Here is an 18,305-nt window from a genome sequence, read left to right as displayed (position 1 = left end):
TGTCCTTTATGATACTCTGGGATTTTTTGATTGCAAGGATAAGTTTGCTGATCTTTAATAGTCTCCTAGGAATCATGTGAGATCCAGAGCATTGGGTAATTGAAAGATACAGCATGGAACCAGGCCCATTGGGTCCACGCCCATCACCCGTTCACACTAGTTCTATGTTATCCCACATTCACATCTTTGTAATTACATCAATGTGCTGTGCCCGAGACTGATTCAGTTCAGAGATACAACATGGAACTAGGCCCTTTGCCCCATCGGGTCTATGCAGACCATCGATGCATCTGTGGTGAGAGAAACAGTTAACATTTCAGGTCTTGAACCCTGTGCTTGTGGATTTTAATACTAAGCCCTGGTTTTCACCCAACATAGACGGGCATTTGTTCAGCAAGAAATAGCAGGGAGTTGTGGATGAAGCCCAGACCATCACACAAACCAACCTCCCTTCCATCCACTCCATCTACATCTCTCGCTGCCTCAGCAAGGCCACCAGTATAATCAAGGATGAGTCTCACTCCAGTCACTCCCTCTCCTCCCATCTCCCATCAGGGAAAAGGTATATATGTGTGAAAACACATACCTCCAGATTCAGGGACAGTTTCTTCTCAGCTGTTATTAGGCAACTGAACTGTCCTCTCACCAGCAAGAGAGCAGTTCTGATCTATCATCTATCTCATTGAAGACCCTCAGACTATCTTTAATTGGACTTTACTGGACTTTATCTTGCACTAAATGTTATTCCCTTTATCGGTACACAGTGGACGGCTTGATTGTAATCATGCATGGTCTTTCCACTGACTGGATAGCACGCCACAAAAAAGCTTTATGCTGTATCTCAGTACATGTAACAATAGTAAACTAAACTAAACTAAACCAAACCAAATACCAAGTAACATGCTCTCTGTTCACATTGAGACTTTCAATCCTATCTGCTGTTAGAAGCTATGGTTTTCTGTTGCATTTGGAGGTACTTAAAATCGTTCGCAAAATGGATCTTAATTGTTGGGCAGGACAGGCAAGAGGAGCAAACAACATAAATAATGGAGACTAATGGAGCATATCCCATGTTGATCCAAGTTTAGATGGAGACTGGCGACTGACTGGCACGTGTGAGGCATGTACTAATGACTGGAAGAGAGGAACAGTGCCTGTTCATGCACTTTAGTGGCTGTAACAGCCATGGGAATCATTGAATTTTAGTGTCTAATAGCAGGGAGAATTCTTATGTAAGGTTTTTATGACGTCTTTTTACAGATTGATGTGCAGTGGCCCATTCCTAATGGGTCTCATGACAGCCCTGAGTAACTATGTTGATCGATTGATACCTCTCCAGTAAAGCAAACCTTCAGTTAGGAGGATGTGTCTGTGGAGAGCTGCCCTGCTTTTGCTGGCTTATTGTATCTCTGAACGGAGCCTCTTTAAACCTATGTTTCCTCATTGGAAAGTGAATAAAATGTGAGGGTACAGGACTTCATGGCCTGGGATCTGTGCTGACGTTGACTCCTGCAATCACAGCCTCAACCCTGGCACAGTGCAGTGGTGGAGCAGTTGGTGCAGCTGCCTCGCCGCCTCACAGTCCCAGGTTCAATCCTGACCTCGGGGAGTTACAATCTCATGGGTTTCCTCCTACGTCACGAGGATGTGCAGTGATGATGTTTGACACTTTTAGTTTAGTTTAGAGACACAGCCTGGCACCGAGTCTGTGCCGACCAGTGATCATGATGCACTTGATTAGATTTCACTTTAGACTTTAGAGATACAGCACGGAAACAGACCCCTCGGCTCACCGTGTCCGCGCCGACCAGCGATCACCCCGTACACTAACACTATCCTACACACTCGGGGCAATCTACAGCTTTACAGAAGCCAATTAACCTACAAACCTGCACATCTTTGGAAAGTGGGAGGAAACCGGAGCATCCGGAGAAAACCCTCGCAGTCACAAAGAGAACATACAAACTCTGTACAGACAGCACCCATTGTCAGGATCGAACAGATCTCTGGCGTTGTGAGGTAGCAACTTTACCATTGCGCCCCAGTTGCCACACCAGTTTATTATTGTTACGTGTACCGAGATACAGTGAAAAACGTTATTTTCAATGATATGTAGTAAATCATCCAGACATGGGTACATCAGGTGGTACAAAAAGAGAAAGAAACAGTACAGCTACAGAGAAAGTGCACATAAAAAGTGCAAAGTTTACAACGAGGCAGATTGGGGGATTGTGAATACATCCTTAGTATATGGGAGATCCATTCAATAGTTGAATAACTATTCTTGAATCTGGTGGTGTTTACCTTCAGACGTTGTGCAGGTTCACCACCAAATTGTCCGGCACCCTTGGTTCCAGAGCCTTTCTGGTTTATCCGTTTTGACGGACCAACAGAGATCACGGTTTCCGAGAGGAGTCCGACAGTATCAGAACAGACCACCGAGGGCAAATGTGGCCTCGGAAGTCGGCTATGGGAACAGATCTGCCAGCTCCGGCTGGGCCAGCGTTCCAGATGCCCGGGCCGCAGGGGGTGAATCCGACCCGCTGATCGGCGCGGAAGTCCTAATGGGGTTGAGATCGGCCGACTCACCCAGCCTAGGCACCACATTTCTGGGTGGATTTCTGGGGCAGATTTCAAGGTTCTATCGTAATTTTGTCCCAATCAAAGGAAGTGCCGAAGGAAGATCACCGATTGTCAGAAAATTCAGTGTCTTCTGCCTGACGGGCGAGGGGAGGAGCGAGCGATCTGGTTGCATGTGGACATTGATTATGTTGGGTGATTTGGTTAATTGGTCATTGTGAAGGTGGGGGGTGGGATGACCAGGGAGAAGGTGATGGACATGTGAAGGACGACAAGTTGCAGACAAGTTGCTGAGGCGGGAATGGAAGTGATGGGGAGTTCTGTTGAGAGCAAGCATAGGCCAGTGAGTAATAAAAAGGTGATCATCAGATGCCACTGTGGGTGGGGAATGGGGTTAGACTAAATTTCTGTTAATGCTGATGGTCATGGAGTCATACAGTGCAGAATATAGAACAGTACATCTCCTTTAAACTATCTCACTCTCGCCTAAAAGCTATGCCCTTTAGTATTATTGTCCACCGTCATTTTATATACTCATACTGTCAGCCCTCAATCTTAACGCCAAGGAATACAAGCCCATTTATGTAATCATTCCCCTTAACTAGTTGTCCAATATAGGCAACAACTGGACTTTATCTTGCACTAAACGTTATTCCCTTTATCCTGTTTCTGTACACTGTGGATGAATTGATTGTAATCATGTTTAGCTTTTTCCTTTGACTGGATAGCACACAACTGTACCTCGATACATGTAACAATAATAAATTAAACTAAACACCAAGTAACATGCTCTTTGACACGTTCAAATCTAGGATCATCCTAAAGGGCCTGTCCCACTATCACCACCTTATTCATGACCTTTTTTACACATGGACATTTTTCATCATGCTATAAAAACGCCCTGACCTAGTTGATGCCACGAGTACCTACGACTAGCATCACGGCCTGCTACGACCTATCTACGACCTCATGACGTCCATGCTGCGAGTACGAGTAGAGGGCAAACTCGGCAGAGGTCGTGAATTAGGTCGTGAAGGTGGGACAGGCCCTTACTGATGTGTACTGATGATCTTGGGAGTCCCTCACTGACTGGGCAACACATACCTGCTGCACCAACTTGGTGAATTATTACAGAGTTGATTCCACTTGTGTTAATTGTGGATGGTTTTACTCTCAGGTGGTGGTGCTGACCAATTCCTTGCTGGAGGAGCAGCTGGATGTCGGGACCTTTTGCCACCAGAACGACATCAAGTTCATTATTGCAGATACAAAAGGACTATTTGGGTAAGAATTCTTTCCCGTCACGGGGCTGTGCAAGGAATTTTCACAAGAGTATTACCGAATCTGGAGGGTTTGAGTTAATGTCAAAGGCCAGGGGGAGAAAGCAGAGAATGGGGTTGAATGGGATAAATATACCCGCCATGAATGAATGGTGGAGCAGGCTCGATGGGCCAAATGGCCCAATTCCCCTCCTATTAATTTCTGAACATATACTTCTATCAGGTCTCCCCACAACCTCTGGTATTCCAGAGAAAAAAATCTGTCCAACTTCTTTCAATAGCTAATACCCCCTAATCCAGGCATCAATCTGGTAAATCGCTGCACCCTTTACAGAGCCTACAATTCCTTTCTATAACCGGGGCGACCAGAATCCAATCCACGAATAAAGAATAAGCACCACTCAATGTATGAGGGTTATAGACAGAAGCCAACATTTCAAATCTAACATTGATTTGATGGGCCAAATGGCCTACTTCTGCGTCTATGTCTTATGGTGTAAAGAGAGGCTGGATAGGCTGGGGTATTTACTCCCCTTAAGCCTAGGAGGCTGAGAGGTGACCATATAGAGGTTTATAAAATCATGAGTTATGTAAATAAGGTAGATTGTTACAATCTTTTTCTTAGAATGTGGGAGTCCAAAACTAGAGGACATGGGTTTGAAGTAAGAGGGGAAAGATTTAGAGAGGATCTGAGGGGGCAATGTTTTTTGCAAAGTGGGTGGTGTGTATCTGGAACGAGCAGACGGAGGAAGTTTTTACTTTTAGAGATATAGTGTGAAAACAGGCTCTTTGGCCCATGGAATTGGTGCCAATCAGCTATCACCAGTGCACTAGTTTTATCCTATACATTACAGGGATAATTTACACAAGCTAATTAACCTACAAACCTGCATGTCTTTGGAGTATGGGAGTAAACCCGAGCACCCGGAGAAAACCCACACAGTCACAGGGAGAACATACAAACATCGTACAGACAGCACCCGTAGTCACTTCACAAGTTCGAGGAGTGGAAATTGGCCAGTCGGCACATGGAGTCGACTCTGCCATTCAATCATGGCTGATCTCTGCCTGATAATCCCATTTTCCTTCTTTCTCCCCATAACCCTTGACACCCTGTCCAATCAAGAACTTGTCTATTTCTGCCTTAAAAATATTCACTGACTTGGCAATATTTCACAGATTAACTACCCTCTGACAAAAGAAGTTCCTCCTCGTCTCCTCTCTAAAAGAGCGCGCCGAGTCGGGATGGAACCCAGGTCTCTGGCACTGCAATTCTACCGCTTGAATGTTGAATGATAGAGGCGTGACATTGAAAATACATTTGTACAGGAATTGTGTAAATACATTTGGCTAGGAAAGGTTTAGGGAATGTGGGGCCAAATGCAGGCAAATGAGACTAGCCCAGGAAGGCAACATGTGCAAGTATGGGCAAGTTGGGCTAAAAGGCGTTTCCTTGCTGTATAGATATATGACATTAACCAAACTAAGGTAGATTTTCTCTGTCTGCTTGAGGGTTTGATAGCAGGGTGGGTACTTTACAGCACTAGCTTCATCAGGCTACATCAGGCAACAGTAAAATTGTCCCTGGTGTGTAAGATAGTGCTGCCGCACAGAGTGATTGCTGGTCAGAGAGCACTCAATGGGCCGATGGGCCTGTTTCTGCACTGTATCTCTAAAGACTGAACACCTGACCGTCTGGGAGATTGCTAGAGTTGAAGATAATGCTTTATATTAAGTGAGGTGAGCAGAAACCTGATTCAAATTCATTGTAGCTCAGCACAGACCTGGCCACCCAGTTGAGGTGGTACACTTCTAAGCTCAGGAATCAAATCACATAGTGTTTGGAGTAACTCAACAGCTAGGCAGCAACTCTGGAGAACATGGATAGGTATACGATCATGAGAGGAAAATAGATTGGGTAAATGCGCAGTCTTTTACTCCGAGTAGGGGAATCAAGAATCGGAGGACATAGGTTTGAGGTGAGGTGGGAAAGGTTTAATAGGAACCTAAGGAGCAGCTTCTAACCCAAAGGGTAGTAGGTATGTGAAACAATCTGTCACAAGAGGTAATTGAGCCAGGTACCATCACAACATTTATAAAAATTGTTATATGGTTATATGGTTAAAACATTTGGGCAGGTACATGGATATGATAAATTTAGAAGAATATTGGCCAAACATGAGCAGGTGGGGATAGTATAGTTGGGGCATGTTGGTTGGTGTGGGCAAGTGGGGATAGTATAGTTGGGGCATGTTGGTTGGTGTGGGCAAGTGGGGCAGAAGGGCATGTTTCCGCATTGTATGACACTGTGATGTTTTGGGTTGGGACCCATCTTTAGACTCATCCATGTTCTCCAGAGATGCCGCCTGACCTGCTGAGTTACTCCAACACTTTGTGCCTTTTTTTGTAAACCAGCACCTGCAGTTCTTTGTGCCTCAGGGATACAGTCGTCCCCTCGGGCAGCGTTCTGTTCCAATAACTGGTGAGGGGTTTTCCGATAAGCGTTGAGGCAGTGGGTGGTATTGATTCTGTGTTTGTGGGTCACCTCCTGTCTCACTGCTCCGCCAACAATTTATGTCTGGTTCATTTAAACAGTCAGCTGTTCTGTGACTTTGGGGAAGACTTTGAGGTGAAGGATGAGAATGGCGAGGAACCCATACGTGCCAATATATCCTGCATCACCAAGGTAAGCCCTCTCCACTCACGTCCGCATTCAGCCCCTCCACCGTCTCCGTCCTCCTCCCGCATTGAGTTCACCAGCTTGTCGGGAGAATTGTCAAGAGTGTTTTATTGTCATTTGTCCGAAATGGAACAATGAAATTCTAATGTGCAGCAGCACAACAGATATGCAAACATAGTACTCTGTAATCGTGTGTGTGTGTGTGTGTGTGTGTGTGTGTGTGTGTGTGTGTGTCTATCAGAGTTGAGTCTTCTGCCCACACTTGAGGGTCCACATACCTCACTCCCCACATGCTGGCGTAGCTGTGGAACAATTGTCCTTGGGGTCTGATCACACTTAACACTATATTGGTTAAACAAGTTTTGTTCTTCATATATATTCGGATCTGCCAGATCAATTGCTTTCTTTGCCATTGCTCCCAAGTCTTTCTCACTTGCTGGAAAATTCGCCTTCCTCGTGATGTGTGAAGCAACCTCTGAAGCTCGTTTCCATATGTCTTGGGGTTTTTTCACGAAACGGTTTTAACGGTTTTTTAACACTTTGTTGTCCTGTTACCAGTGCCAAAATATTCACATTACAATTTTTAACTGGTCATCTTAGGAGCAGTTATTTTGTCTCCCCTCTTAGTTTCTCTCTAGCCTCCCCTTTGCTCTTGTTATAGTCCCTTCTTTTTTGTCTTTGCGATGGGCATTCCCTGCTCCAATGGCCTTGCTGACCACAGTTAAAGCAATCAGAATCAGATTTTATTCGCCAAGTATGTTTTGCAACATACGAGGAATTTCACTGGCCAGGTCAGTCATACAATTAAAAGCAACAGACTCAAAAACACATTTTAACATGAACATCCACCACAGTGACTCCTACACATTCCTCACAGTGATGGAAGGCAAAATAAACTTTGTCCTTCCTTTTTTTCTTCCTCGGTCAGGGGCCTCGAGCCCCCCGTTGACGGGACGGTCTTGACTCCTGTAGCCGGCGGCGTTCGGGCCCTCCATGTCGAGGTGTTCAGCTCCTGCATCGGGGGGTTGTCAGCTCCCCCGCGCCGGATCGAACCTCGCGTCGGGGCTGGTCGAACCTTCTGCGGTGTTGGAGCTCCCGACTTGCCTCTCCCGAGACTGCGAGCCCTTGATGGTGGGGCTCACGACAGTCCGAGGAGGCCTCCAGCTCCAGCGATGTTAGGCCGCAGAGCCCGGAGAATGTGATCCAAAAATTGATCACATCTCCGGGAAGGTAGGAACTTGAAAACAAGTTTCCTCCGATCCCCTCCCCCCTCCCCCTACATAAAACAAACCGAAGTACATTAAAACAAACTTTTAACAAACACTAAAAAAATAACAAAAAGATGAAAAAACGAACAGACTCCAGGCAGGGCTGCCATCTCCCCAGCGCCCCTGGTGGTCTTTTTTGCATCCAATTTTACCACTTTGCTGACTTTAAAATGTGCTTTCAGGGAAACATGGGATAGGCTGTTATTTTTCCATCATTTTGGGGTATTTCCCAGTGATTCTTTCCTTGCAAAATTTTCAGTGGTTACTACGACTGTATGTTTTACTGTTTTGTCTTGGTACACTACTTCCATTGGCCCGGGGATAGGGTGCTGGCAAACTTGTCCCTTAAATCTGGACAGACTTGCTGATCAGGATGGTGAGAATGGATTAGTTTGAGAGAAGGGTGTTTATCTTCTCTGCCTCTGATTTATTTGCCAGTTCCCTCTCTGCTCTCTCTGTTCAACTTTGTAGTTTTTGTGTCGGGCACTCCCTACTCCAGTGACATAATCCACCACAAGTATAACATTGGTCTGGCCCCAATACTTTATTCCCTCTCCAATGTTGTCTTGGGGAACTTGGTTCTAGGGGAGGTGGTTCATCAGGGTAACCTGGATAATCCGGATCCGGCGCCCTTGTCCAATCGCAGATTGTTTTCCTCTCCGTAAGCTGTCAGTCGACTTTTATAAAGTATTTAAAAGCCATATCGCTTAATAAATTACCGTATTTCCCGGCAATGAGGACTCACCCCCATTTTGAGTTGCTAAATTTTGAAAGAAGGCTGGTGGGATTTTTCACGCTCAAAAAATAAAAAATAAAAATAAAGAAAGTAACAAATCAATTTGCCCAAGGCTTCCAATCTCCTTCATTCTGAATGACTGAATGGGTTGGGGGTGGAGGGTGATGGCAGGTGGAGATATGGTTGGAAAAACAGGAGTACACCGGGACAAGTGATCTTATTGAATAACAATACTAGTTCAAGGGACCAATTGGGAGGAGAGTTCCTTTCACAGGGTGTGGGGAATCTGGCCAGGGCGAAAGTTATGGGGAGGGCAGGAGCGTTGAGAAGGAGGGGGTCGGGGATCATGCCAGTAACTCACTCACCTCTCCGGGCACGGAGCCACCACATTGTGCCCAGGCAGGGAAGTACCTGCGAGTGGCTGCCGAGATCTCAGCGCTGCTGCCGGCCTGCTTCACCTCTGGCAGTGCTCTCCGTCTGAGCATCTCTCACCTGCCGGTCGTTGGCCTTGCTCTTGTCAGCCGCTTACCGCAAATCATTATATTCCGACTGCTGCCGGGAGCAGGACATAGCCTCAATTGCTGCACTGGGTGACACTGCATGGTATTCACTGCTGGGTCTGTGTCTTTCAATGTTGACCGGCACTGAAGGGACCAGCTCAAGAGCAAAGATCATTGAGTGGAGCGGGTCAGCGGGCGATCAATAGCAGGACAGCGGGCGGTGTCAGTGCGAACAAGGGACCAATTGAGGTTACTCGCGCTGACACAGGAGTAAGCTCCACCGCCCGCTGTCCTGTTATCCATCTCCCACTACCCGCTCTGCCCGCTCTGGTTGCTGCCATGATCCCCGACCTCCTCTTTCTCAACACTCCTGCCCTTCCCGCACACTCCCCACACACTGTGAAAGGATCTCTTCCCCCCCCCCCCCCCCCAGTGGTGCAGTCCTTTTAAAGTTGCCTCCCACTATACAGCCGTTTCCCATCAGGTGCCAGCAATGAGGGATAGATTTGGTCTTCTTGCCAGGGTTTTAGCTAATATTTTCTGATCTGTATTTAGCAGAGCAATTGCTCTATATGATCCCGGCTCTTCGAGATCTTTATCTTTTTTGGGTATCAGTGTAATAGTTGATTCAGCTAAAGTTTGTGGTAGCGTCTCTTTAAATGCATATGTATAAAGGGCTTGTAAACGCGGGGAGAATAAATCATAAATGTTTTAATAAAATTCATTACTAAACCCATCTGGGCCTGGCGCGTCACCATTCTTCAATGAATTAATAGTCTCTTCAATTTCTTTTATTGTGATCTGCGCTCCTAATTCTTCACGTTCCGCCACGCTAAGTGACGGAAGATTACAATTGTCGAGGAAGTTTTTAATTTTTATCGTTTCTACTGAAGTTTTAGATGTGGATATATTTTGATAGAATTGTACAAATCTTTCGTTAATACCTTTAGGGAGTGTAAACAATTCATCTTTATCTGATCAAATTTTTTGAATAGTATGATCTTTTTCCATTTTTCTCAACTGACGTGCCAGAAGTTTATGCGGTTTGTCGCCAAATTCAAAATGTTTCTGTTTAGTCATTTGAAATAGCCTGATAACTCTTGCGGAGATAATTTGATTTAACTTGAATTTTAATACTGCTATCTTACTATCTCTGGTTTCCTCCAACATTTCAAATACATGGATGTTTGTAGGTTGATTGGCCTTGTAAATTGCACCAAGTTTGTAAGGTAGAACTAGTGAACGGGTGATCGTGGTTTGTTTGGACTCGATGGCCCAAAAGGCCTGTTTCCTCTCTGTATTTCTAAACTAAACTAAACATGCAGGCAGAGGAGATTAGTTTCATTTGGCATTGTGTTCATCACATTGCAGGTGCTTGTTTCAACCGAAGATAGACATTATAGATGAGAGGACGGAGGAAGACTTGGTTTATGAAAAGCATTATAAATGTAACTTGTTTTAATTAAATCCCTGCTAACCTTCTTTTTCTGTGTACTCAGGAGAACCCAGGACAGGTGATTTGTCCAGACGCGACGTATCATGGATTTCAGACGGGGGATTTTGTGACCTTCTCGGAGGTTCAGGGCATGACGGAGCTGAACAACTGCGTTCCCGTGGAAATCGTGGACACTGGTGAGCAGCTGCTCGGCAGAGGGTGCAGATCCTCCAAGTTCCAGCAGATGGCAGTGACACCCCACCGTGGTATCTTAGAAACATAGAAAATAGGTGCAGGAGGAGGCCATTCAGCCCTTCGGGCCAGCACCGCCATTCATTGTGATCATGGCTGATCGTCCTCAATCAATAACCAGTGCCTGCCTTCTCCCCATATCCCCTAATTCCACTAACCCCTAGAGCTCTATCTAACTCCCTCTTAAATCCATCCAATGACTTGGCCTCCACTGCCCTCTGTGGCAGGGAATTCCACAAATTCACAACTCTCTGGGTGAAAATTTATTATCTCACCTCAGTTTTAAATGGCCTCCCCTTTATTCTAAGATTGTGTCCCCTGGTTCTGGACTCGCCCAACACTGGGATCATTTTTTCCTGCATCTAGCTTGTCCAGTCCTTTTATAATTTTATATGTGTCTATAAGAAACCCCCTCATCTTTCTAAACTCCAATGAACACAAGCCTAGTCTTTTCAATCTTTCCTCATATGACAGTCCCGCCATCCCAGGGATCAATCTTGTGAACCTACGCTGCACTGCCGCAATCACAAGGATGTCCTTCCTCAAATTAGGAGACCAAAATTGTACGCAATACTCCAGATGTGGTCTCACCAGACCCTTATACAACTGCAGAAGAACCTCTCTACTCCTATATTGAAATCCTCTCGTTATGAAGGCCAACATTCCATTAGCTTTCTTCACTGCCTGCTGTACCTGCACGCCAACTTTCAGTGACTGGTGTACAAGGACACCCAGGTCTCGCTGCACCTCCCCCTTACTTAACCTAACCCCATTGAGATAATAATCTGCCCCCTCGCTTTTGCCACCTAAGTGGATAACCTCACATTTATCTATATTATACTGCATCTGCCACGCATCTGCCCACTCACTCAACCTGTCCAGGCCATCCTGCAGCCTCTTCACAGTTCACACTGCCACCCAGCTTTGTGTCATCCGCAAACTTGCTAGTGTTGCTCCTAATTTCCTCTTCGATATCATTAATATATATGGTAAACAGTTGCGGCCCCAACACCGAGCCTTGCGGCACTCCACTCGCCACTGCCTGCCATTCTGATAAGGACTCGTTCACTCCTACTCTCTGCTTCCTGTCTGCCAACCAATTTTCTATCCATGTCAACACCCTACCCCCAATACTATGTGCTCTAATTTTAGTCACCAGTCTCCCGTGCGGGACCCTATCAAAGGCTTTCTGAAAGTCTAGATACACTACATCCACTGCCTCCCCTTCATCCATTTTACTTATCACATCCTCAAAAAATCCCAGAAAATTAGTCGAGCATGATTTTCCTTTCATAAATCAATGCTGACTTGGACTAATCCTTTTACTGCTATCCAAATGCCCCATTATTACCTCTTTATTAATTGATTCCAGCATCTTTCCCACCACAGTAGTCAGGCTAACTGGTCTGTAATTCCTTGTTTTGTCTCTCGCTCCTTTCTTGAAAAGTGGGATAACATTAGCTATCCTTCAATCCACAGGAACTGATCCTGAATCTATTGAACATTGGAAAATGATCACCAATGCATCCACTATTTCTAGAGCCACCTCCCTGAGGGCCCTGGGATGCAGTCCATCAGGTCCAGGGGATTTATCGTCCTTCAGTCCCATTAGCCTACCCAATACTATTTCACGCCATGAAAATTTATTTCAGTTCCTCTATCCCCCTAGATCCTCTGTCCTCCAGTACTTATAAACTATATAAACCATATAACAATTACAGCACGGAAACAGGCCATCTCGGCCCTACAAGTCCATGCCGAACAAATTTTTTTTCCCCTTAGTCCCACCTGCCTGCACTCATGCCATAACCCTCCATTCCCTTCTCATCCATATGCCTATCCAATTTATTTTTAAATGATTCCAATGAACCTGCCTCCACCACTTCCACTGGAAGCTCACTCCACACCGCCACCACTCTCTGCGTAAAGAAGTTCCCCCTCATATTACCCCTAAACTTCTGTCCCTTAATTCTGAAGTCATGTCCTCTTGTTTGAATCTTCCCTATTCTCAAAGGGAAAAGCTTGTCCACATCAACTCTAATGCACATCATGCTTGTCCACATCAACTCTATCCCTCTCATCAATTTAAAGACCTCTATCAGGTCCCCCCTTAACCTTCTGCGCTCCAGAGAATAAAGACCTAACTTATTCAACCTTTCTCTGTAACTTAGTTGTTGAACCAGGCAACATTCTAGTAAATCTCTCTGTACTCTCTCTATTTTGTGCATCCTTCCTATATCAGGTCGACCAACATTTATCACCATACTCCAGATTTGGTCTCACCAATGCCTTGTACAATTTTAACATTACATCCCAGCTTCTATACTCAATGCTCATGATTTATAAAGGCTAGCATACCAAAAGCTTTCTTTACCCCCTATCTATATGAGATTCCACCTTCCAGGAACTATGCACGGTGGGGAGATTGTTTGTGTCTTCCTTAGTGAAGACAGATCCAAAATACCTGTTCAACTCTTCTGCCATTTCCTTGTTCCCCATAATAATTTCACCCGTGTCTGCCTTCAAGGGACCCATATTTGACTTTGCTATTCTTTTTCCCTTAACATATCTAAAGAAGCTTTTACTGTCTTTCTTTATATTCCTGGCCAGCTTCCCTTCGTACTTCATCTTTTCAGCCCGTATTGCCCGTTTTGTTTCCTTCTGTTGTCCTATGAAAGTTTCCCAATCCTCTGGCTTCCGGCTACTCTTTGCTGTGTTATACATCTTTTCTTTTAGTTTTATTCTACCGCTAACTTCTCTTGTCAGCCATGGTTGCCTCCTACTACCCTTAGAATCTTTCTTCCTTTTTGGAATGAAATGATCCTGTGTCTTCCGGATTATGCCCAGAAATTCCTGCCATTGCTGTTCCACCATCATTCCTGCTAGTATCCCTTTCTAGTCTACCTTGGCCAGTTCCTCTCTCATGCCTTCATGGTCCACTTTGTTCAACTGCATCTCTGACACTTCCGATTTAACCTTCTCCTTCTCAAATTGCAGATTAAAACCAATCATATTATGATCCCTACCTCCAAGTAGTTCCTTTACCTCGAGTTCTCTGATCAAATTTGGTTCATTGGACAACACTAAATTGGAAAACACTTTCTTGGGTCCCCAGGAAAGAGAGTTTGTAAAGTGCCTCCGAGATGGATTCTTAGAGTAGCTTGTAATGGAGCCCGCCAGAGAAAAGGCAATTCTGGATTTAGATTTGTCCAATGAACCAAATTTGATAAAGAAAACTCGGGGGGGGGGGGGGGGGGGGTCAAGCAGCATCACTGGAGAAAAGGAATAGGTAACGTTTCGGGTAGCGTGTTGGTGGAAATTAAGATCCGAAAATTTACATAGAAATATGGATGAAAGGTATGAATCAAAGCCAGGAACGATGATCAAGGAAGGGTGGAGCCCACAATGGTCCATTGTTGGCTGCGGAGAAGGTGATAACGAGTGGTGATCAACAGTGAAACTCAGCAGGATGGGAGTGAAACTCGGCAGAATGAACTGGGTGGGGGAGGGACAGAGAGTGTGGGAATGCAAGGGTTACTTAAACTGAGGGAAATCAATATTCATATTGAATTGAATACTTATTGTCACGTGACAAGTCACAGTGAAATTCTTTGCTTGTTTACCTTGCCATGGTATGCAAATAGTCGCTCATAAAGGTCGTTTACAAAGTTACAAATCCCCCCCCCCCCCCACACCAGTTCCCCCATTTTTCATCCCCCCCCCCCCCCCCCCCCTGGGTTCCCGTTGCTCTTCCCCCTCCCCCACGCCAGTCACCTCACGCTGGGTCCTTTGTTCCTTCCCTTGGCAGTGACGTCCTCACTTCACGAGTCCATCCTCGTCCGCCACGCCGACCTCTCCACGAACGCTGCCGTGTCCTCTCCGGATGGCACCGACCCAGGCACTAGCCATAGGCTCCGCAGACCAAGGGGCCGTTGGACACGCGCTCCGTCAAAACGCGAGGCTCAGGCCACTGGGTTGGAAGCTGTCCAAGCGCAGTATGAGGTGCTGTTTCCTCCAATCTGCGTCTGGCCTCGCCCTTGACAGTGGAGGATGTGGTTTCATCAACATCTCGTTCACTCCTGCGTTTTTCAAAATTCTTCTCTCCCGTCTTGTTGCGGTCTCACCTGTGAAGTTTGTTGATTTACAGAGGTTGTTGCTTGTGTTTCAGGTCGTTTTTTTCTTTCTCCATCTGTGATACGAGTGACTTTAGTGATTACGAGAAGGGTGGCGTTGCGAGGGAAATAAAGTTCCCGCGACGTAAAGCCTACGTAAGTTTGGTCCCGGCTACGTTTAGGAGTAGGTTTATTATTGCCACGAGTTCCGAGGTACAGCAAAATGCACTGATTTGCACGCTATCCCACCTAATCAGATAATACTATACATAAATACAGTCAAGCCAAACTCAGGTACAATAGGTAGAGCAAAGGAGAAGACACAGGGTGCAGAATATAGATCTCAGCATTGTAGCACATCAGTCCCAGATACAAAGTCCAATGTCTGCAATGAGCCTAGGGTGAATTGCACAGTACCCCGCCTAACCGATGGAAGGACAATTCAGGTGCCTGAAGGGAGCAGGAACCGAGAACGTGCAAACTCCACATAGACAGCATCCGAGGTCAGGATCGAACTTGGCGTTGTGAGGCAGCGGCTCTTCCAGCTGTGTCACTGTGCTGTCCAAAAGCCAGTTTCTAGCCAGTGAGAGCAGCTTTGCACTCCAGGCATTTTCCATAATTGTGAGAGGATGCCAGGCAGAAGGGTCAGTCTGCTCTAGATCGTGGTGGTGTGTCTCCTCGACACTGCTCTCCAGTGCAGTCACATCCTTGCTTTAGTGTGGCTTATGGGTGGCCCAGGTTCGATCCTGAATACGGGTGCTGTCTGTATGGAGTTTGTACGTTCTTCCCCTGACCATGTGGGTTTTCTCCAGGCGCTCCGGTTTCCTCCCACACACCAAAGACGTACAGATTTGCAGGTTAATTGGCTTCGGTAAAAACTGTAAATTGTCCCCAGTGTGTAGGACAGTTCTAGTGGACGGGGTGATCGCTGGTCCCCGCAGACGTTTTCCACGCTGTGTCTCTAAACTTAAATCCCCGCTGCTGGGTCCAGCCAATGTTTTGCTGACTGTCACCTCCTGCGTTGCAGAAAAGCCTGGGCGAGGCGTTGCAGACTCCGAGCTATAAGACCACTGACTTCGGCAAGATGGACAGACAGGGGACGCTACACATTGCATTCCAGGCTCTGCACCGGTTTGTCCAAGACTTCAGCCGCTTTCCCAAACCCTGGGGGAAGGTGAGTGTTCCCACTACCTGTGGGCAGAGTCGATCGATAGAATTGACTGAAAGATGCAGGCTCTCCGGCCCAGCGAGTCCACGCCGACCATCGATCATCCCTGCACCCAATTCGCAAGTGTGCCGTCCAAATTTAAATTAAATTAAATATTAGTATTTTTAATGACTGGATTAGGCCGGGACAGGCACACTCTGAATCCCCGCAGTCCAACAACGGCCTTGGCTGTCAAAACTTTCTCAACCTGAACATGTCTGAAAGACAAACAAATAATTAAAGTGTAATTAAAGAAGGGTCTCGACCCGAAATGTCATCCATTCCTTCCCTCCAGAGTTGCTGCCTGTCCCACTGAGTTACTCCACAATTTTGTGTCTACTTAAACTAAACTAAAAGCAGAATATACAATTGTCCTTAGTGTATGTAGGATAGTGTTAATGCGCGTGGATCGCTGGTTGGTGCAGACTCGGTGGGCTGAAGGGCCTGTTTCCGTGCTGCATCACTAAACTAACCAATCAGTAAAACCATTAATATTCACTCAAATAAAGCAGAAATAAACAAGCCGCATGGGCTGATTTTCCTTTATGGGGAAACTCAGTAATGCTGTTTTAAACATGGGTGTCCCAGCTATGACTGGCCTAAGACTGAGGGGCCAGATGTGGTGCATCCGGACGCTCTGCTCAGTTGCATCAAAAACGGAGTGCAGCAGGGATAGTGATCAATGGGATAGGTTCAGCACAGATAGCAAGGAACTGCAGATGCTGGAACGTTGCCTCAAACGCAAAGTGCTGGAGTAACTCTAGTTTATTGTCACATGTACCTATGTACAGTGGAAAATTTTTGTGGCATGCAATCCAATCAGTGGAGTAGCCCCCTCCTCTACTCCCTCTTCAACTACCACTGCACACCTGTACATGGTACTAACATCATCATCAAGTATGCAGATGATACAACGGTGATTGGCCTCATCAGCAACAACGATGAGTCGGCCTATAGGGAGGAGGTCCAGCTCCTAGCAGCATGGTGTGCACTGACAACAACCTGGCCCTTAACTCCAAGAAGACCAAGGAGCTCATTGTAGACTTCAGGAAGTCTAGGGGAAGCACGCACACCCCCATCCACATCAACGGGACGGAGGTGGACGTGTTTCCAGCTTCAGGTTCCTGGGGGTCAACATCGCCGATGACCTCTCTTGGACCCACAATACCTCAACTTTGGTCAAGAAGGCTCACCAGCGTCTAGTCTTCCTGAGGAGACTAAAGAAGGTCCATCTATCTCCTCAGATTCTGGTGAACTTCTACCGCTGCACCATCGAGAGCATCCTTACCAACTGTATCACAGTATGGTATGGCAACTGCTCTGTCTCCGACCGGAAAGCACTGCAGAAGGTGGTGAAAATTGCCCAACGCATCACCGGTGCCTCGCTCCCCTCCATTGAGTCTGTCCAAAGCAAGTGTTGTCTGCGGAGGGTGCTCAGCATCGCCAAGGACTGCTCTCACCCCAACCATGGACTGTTTACCCTCCTACCATCCGAGAGGCGCTACAGGTCTCTCCGTTGCCGGACCAGCAGGTCCAGGAACAGCTTCTTCCCTGTCACACTACTCAACACTGTACCTCGGTGACTGCCAATCACCCCCCCCCCCCCCCCCCCCCCACCCCCCCCCCCCCCCCCCCCGGACACTCCTCCCACAGGAAAAACACTATGTCTGTATACATGTAAATAGATTTATTTATTGAAATCATATTCTATGTCGCTCTTCCAGGGAGATGCTAACTGCATTTCGTTGTCTCTGTACTGTACACTGACAATGACAATTAAAGTTGAATCTGAATCTGATCTGAATCTGAATTACAATCAAACAGTGTACAAATACATGATAAAGTGAATAACATTTAGTGCAAGGTAAAGTCCAATTAAAGGGTCTCCAATGAGGTATATGGTAGTTCAGGACCACTCTCTAATGCATGGTGATAAAATAGTTAATTTGCTTGATAACAGCTGGAAAGAAACTGTCCCTGAACCCAGCGGGTCAGGAAGCATATTTGGGGGACATGGATAGATGTGTATGTAGGCTGGCTTGTTGCCCACTTAAATTGTACTTGGTGTGGAGGTGAGTGGCCGTACCTGGGGCTGGTGACTAACGATGGAGAGGACGGATCACAGGGGAAGTTAGTGGGGCAATGTTACTGCTCCATGAACTGGCATGAACTCAATTGGTCAAAGTGGCCCCTTCTTGTGTTGTTGGAAGATCTGGAAGTGCAGATGCTGTTGGGTGACGAGCACTTTGAGATGC

General features: G+C 46.3%; 1 protein-coding gene across 1 annotated transcript in view; it reads left to right on the top strand.

Annotated features, from left to right (window-relative positions):
- LOC129704922 (ubiquitin-like modifier-activating enzyme 1) overlaps window positions 1–18,305 on the top strand; it is a 222,492-nt gene that overhangs the window by 12,858 nt on the left and 191,329 nt on the right. The window contains exons 6-10 of the mRNA XM_055648331.1: window positions 3,758–3,864; window positions 6,456–6,546; window positions 10,544–10,680; window positions 14,900–14,999; window positions 15,871–16,017. Of these exons, the coding sequence (XP_055504306.1) occupies window positions 3,758–3,864; window positions 6,456–6,546; window positions 10,544–10,680; window positions 14,900–14,999; window positions 15,871–16,017 (582 nt within the window). The remainder of the gene's footprint in view (window positions 1–3,757; window positions 3,865–6,455; window positions 6,547–10,543; window positions 10,681–14,899; window positions 15,000–15,870; window positions 16,018–18,305) is intronic.

Source organism: Leucoraja erinacea, chromosome 16 (genome assembly GCF_028641065.1).
Source record: "Leucoraja erinacea ecotype New England chromosome 16, Leri_hhj_1, whole genome shotgun sequence".
NCBI classification, from domain to species: Eukaryota; Metazoa; Chordata; class Chondrichthyes; order Rajiformes; family Rajidae; genus Leucoraja; species Leucoraja erinaceus.
The sequence above is the reverse complement of the archived record's forward strand: the minus strand, read 5'-3'. Positions and strand labels throughout refer to the sequence as shown.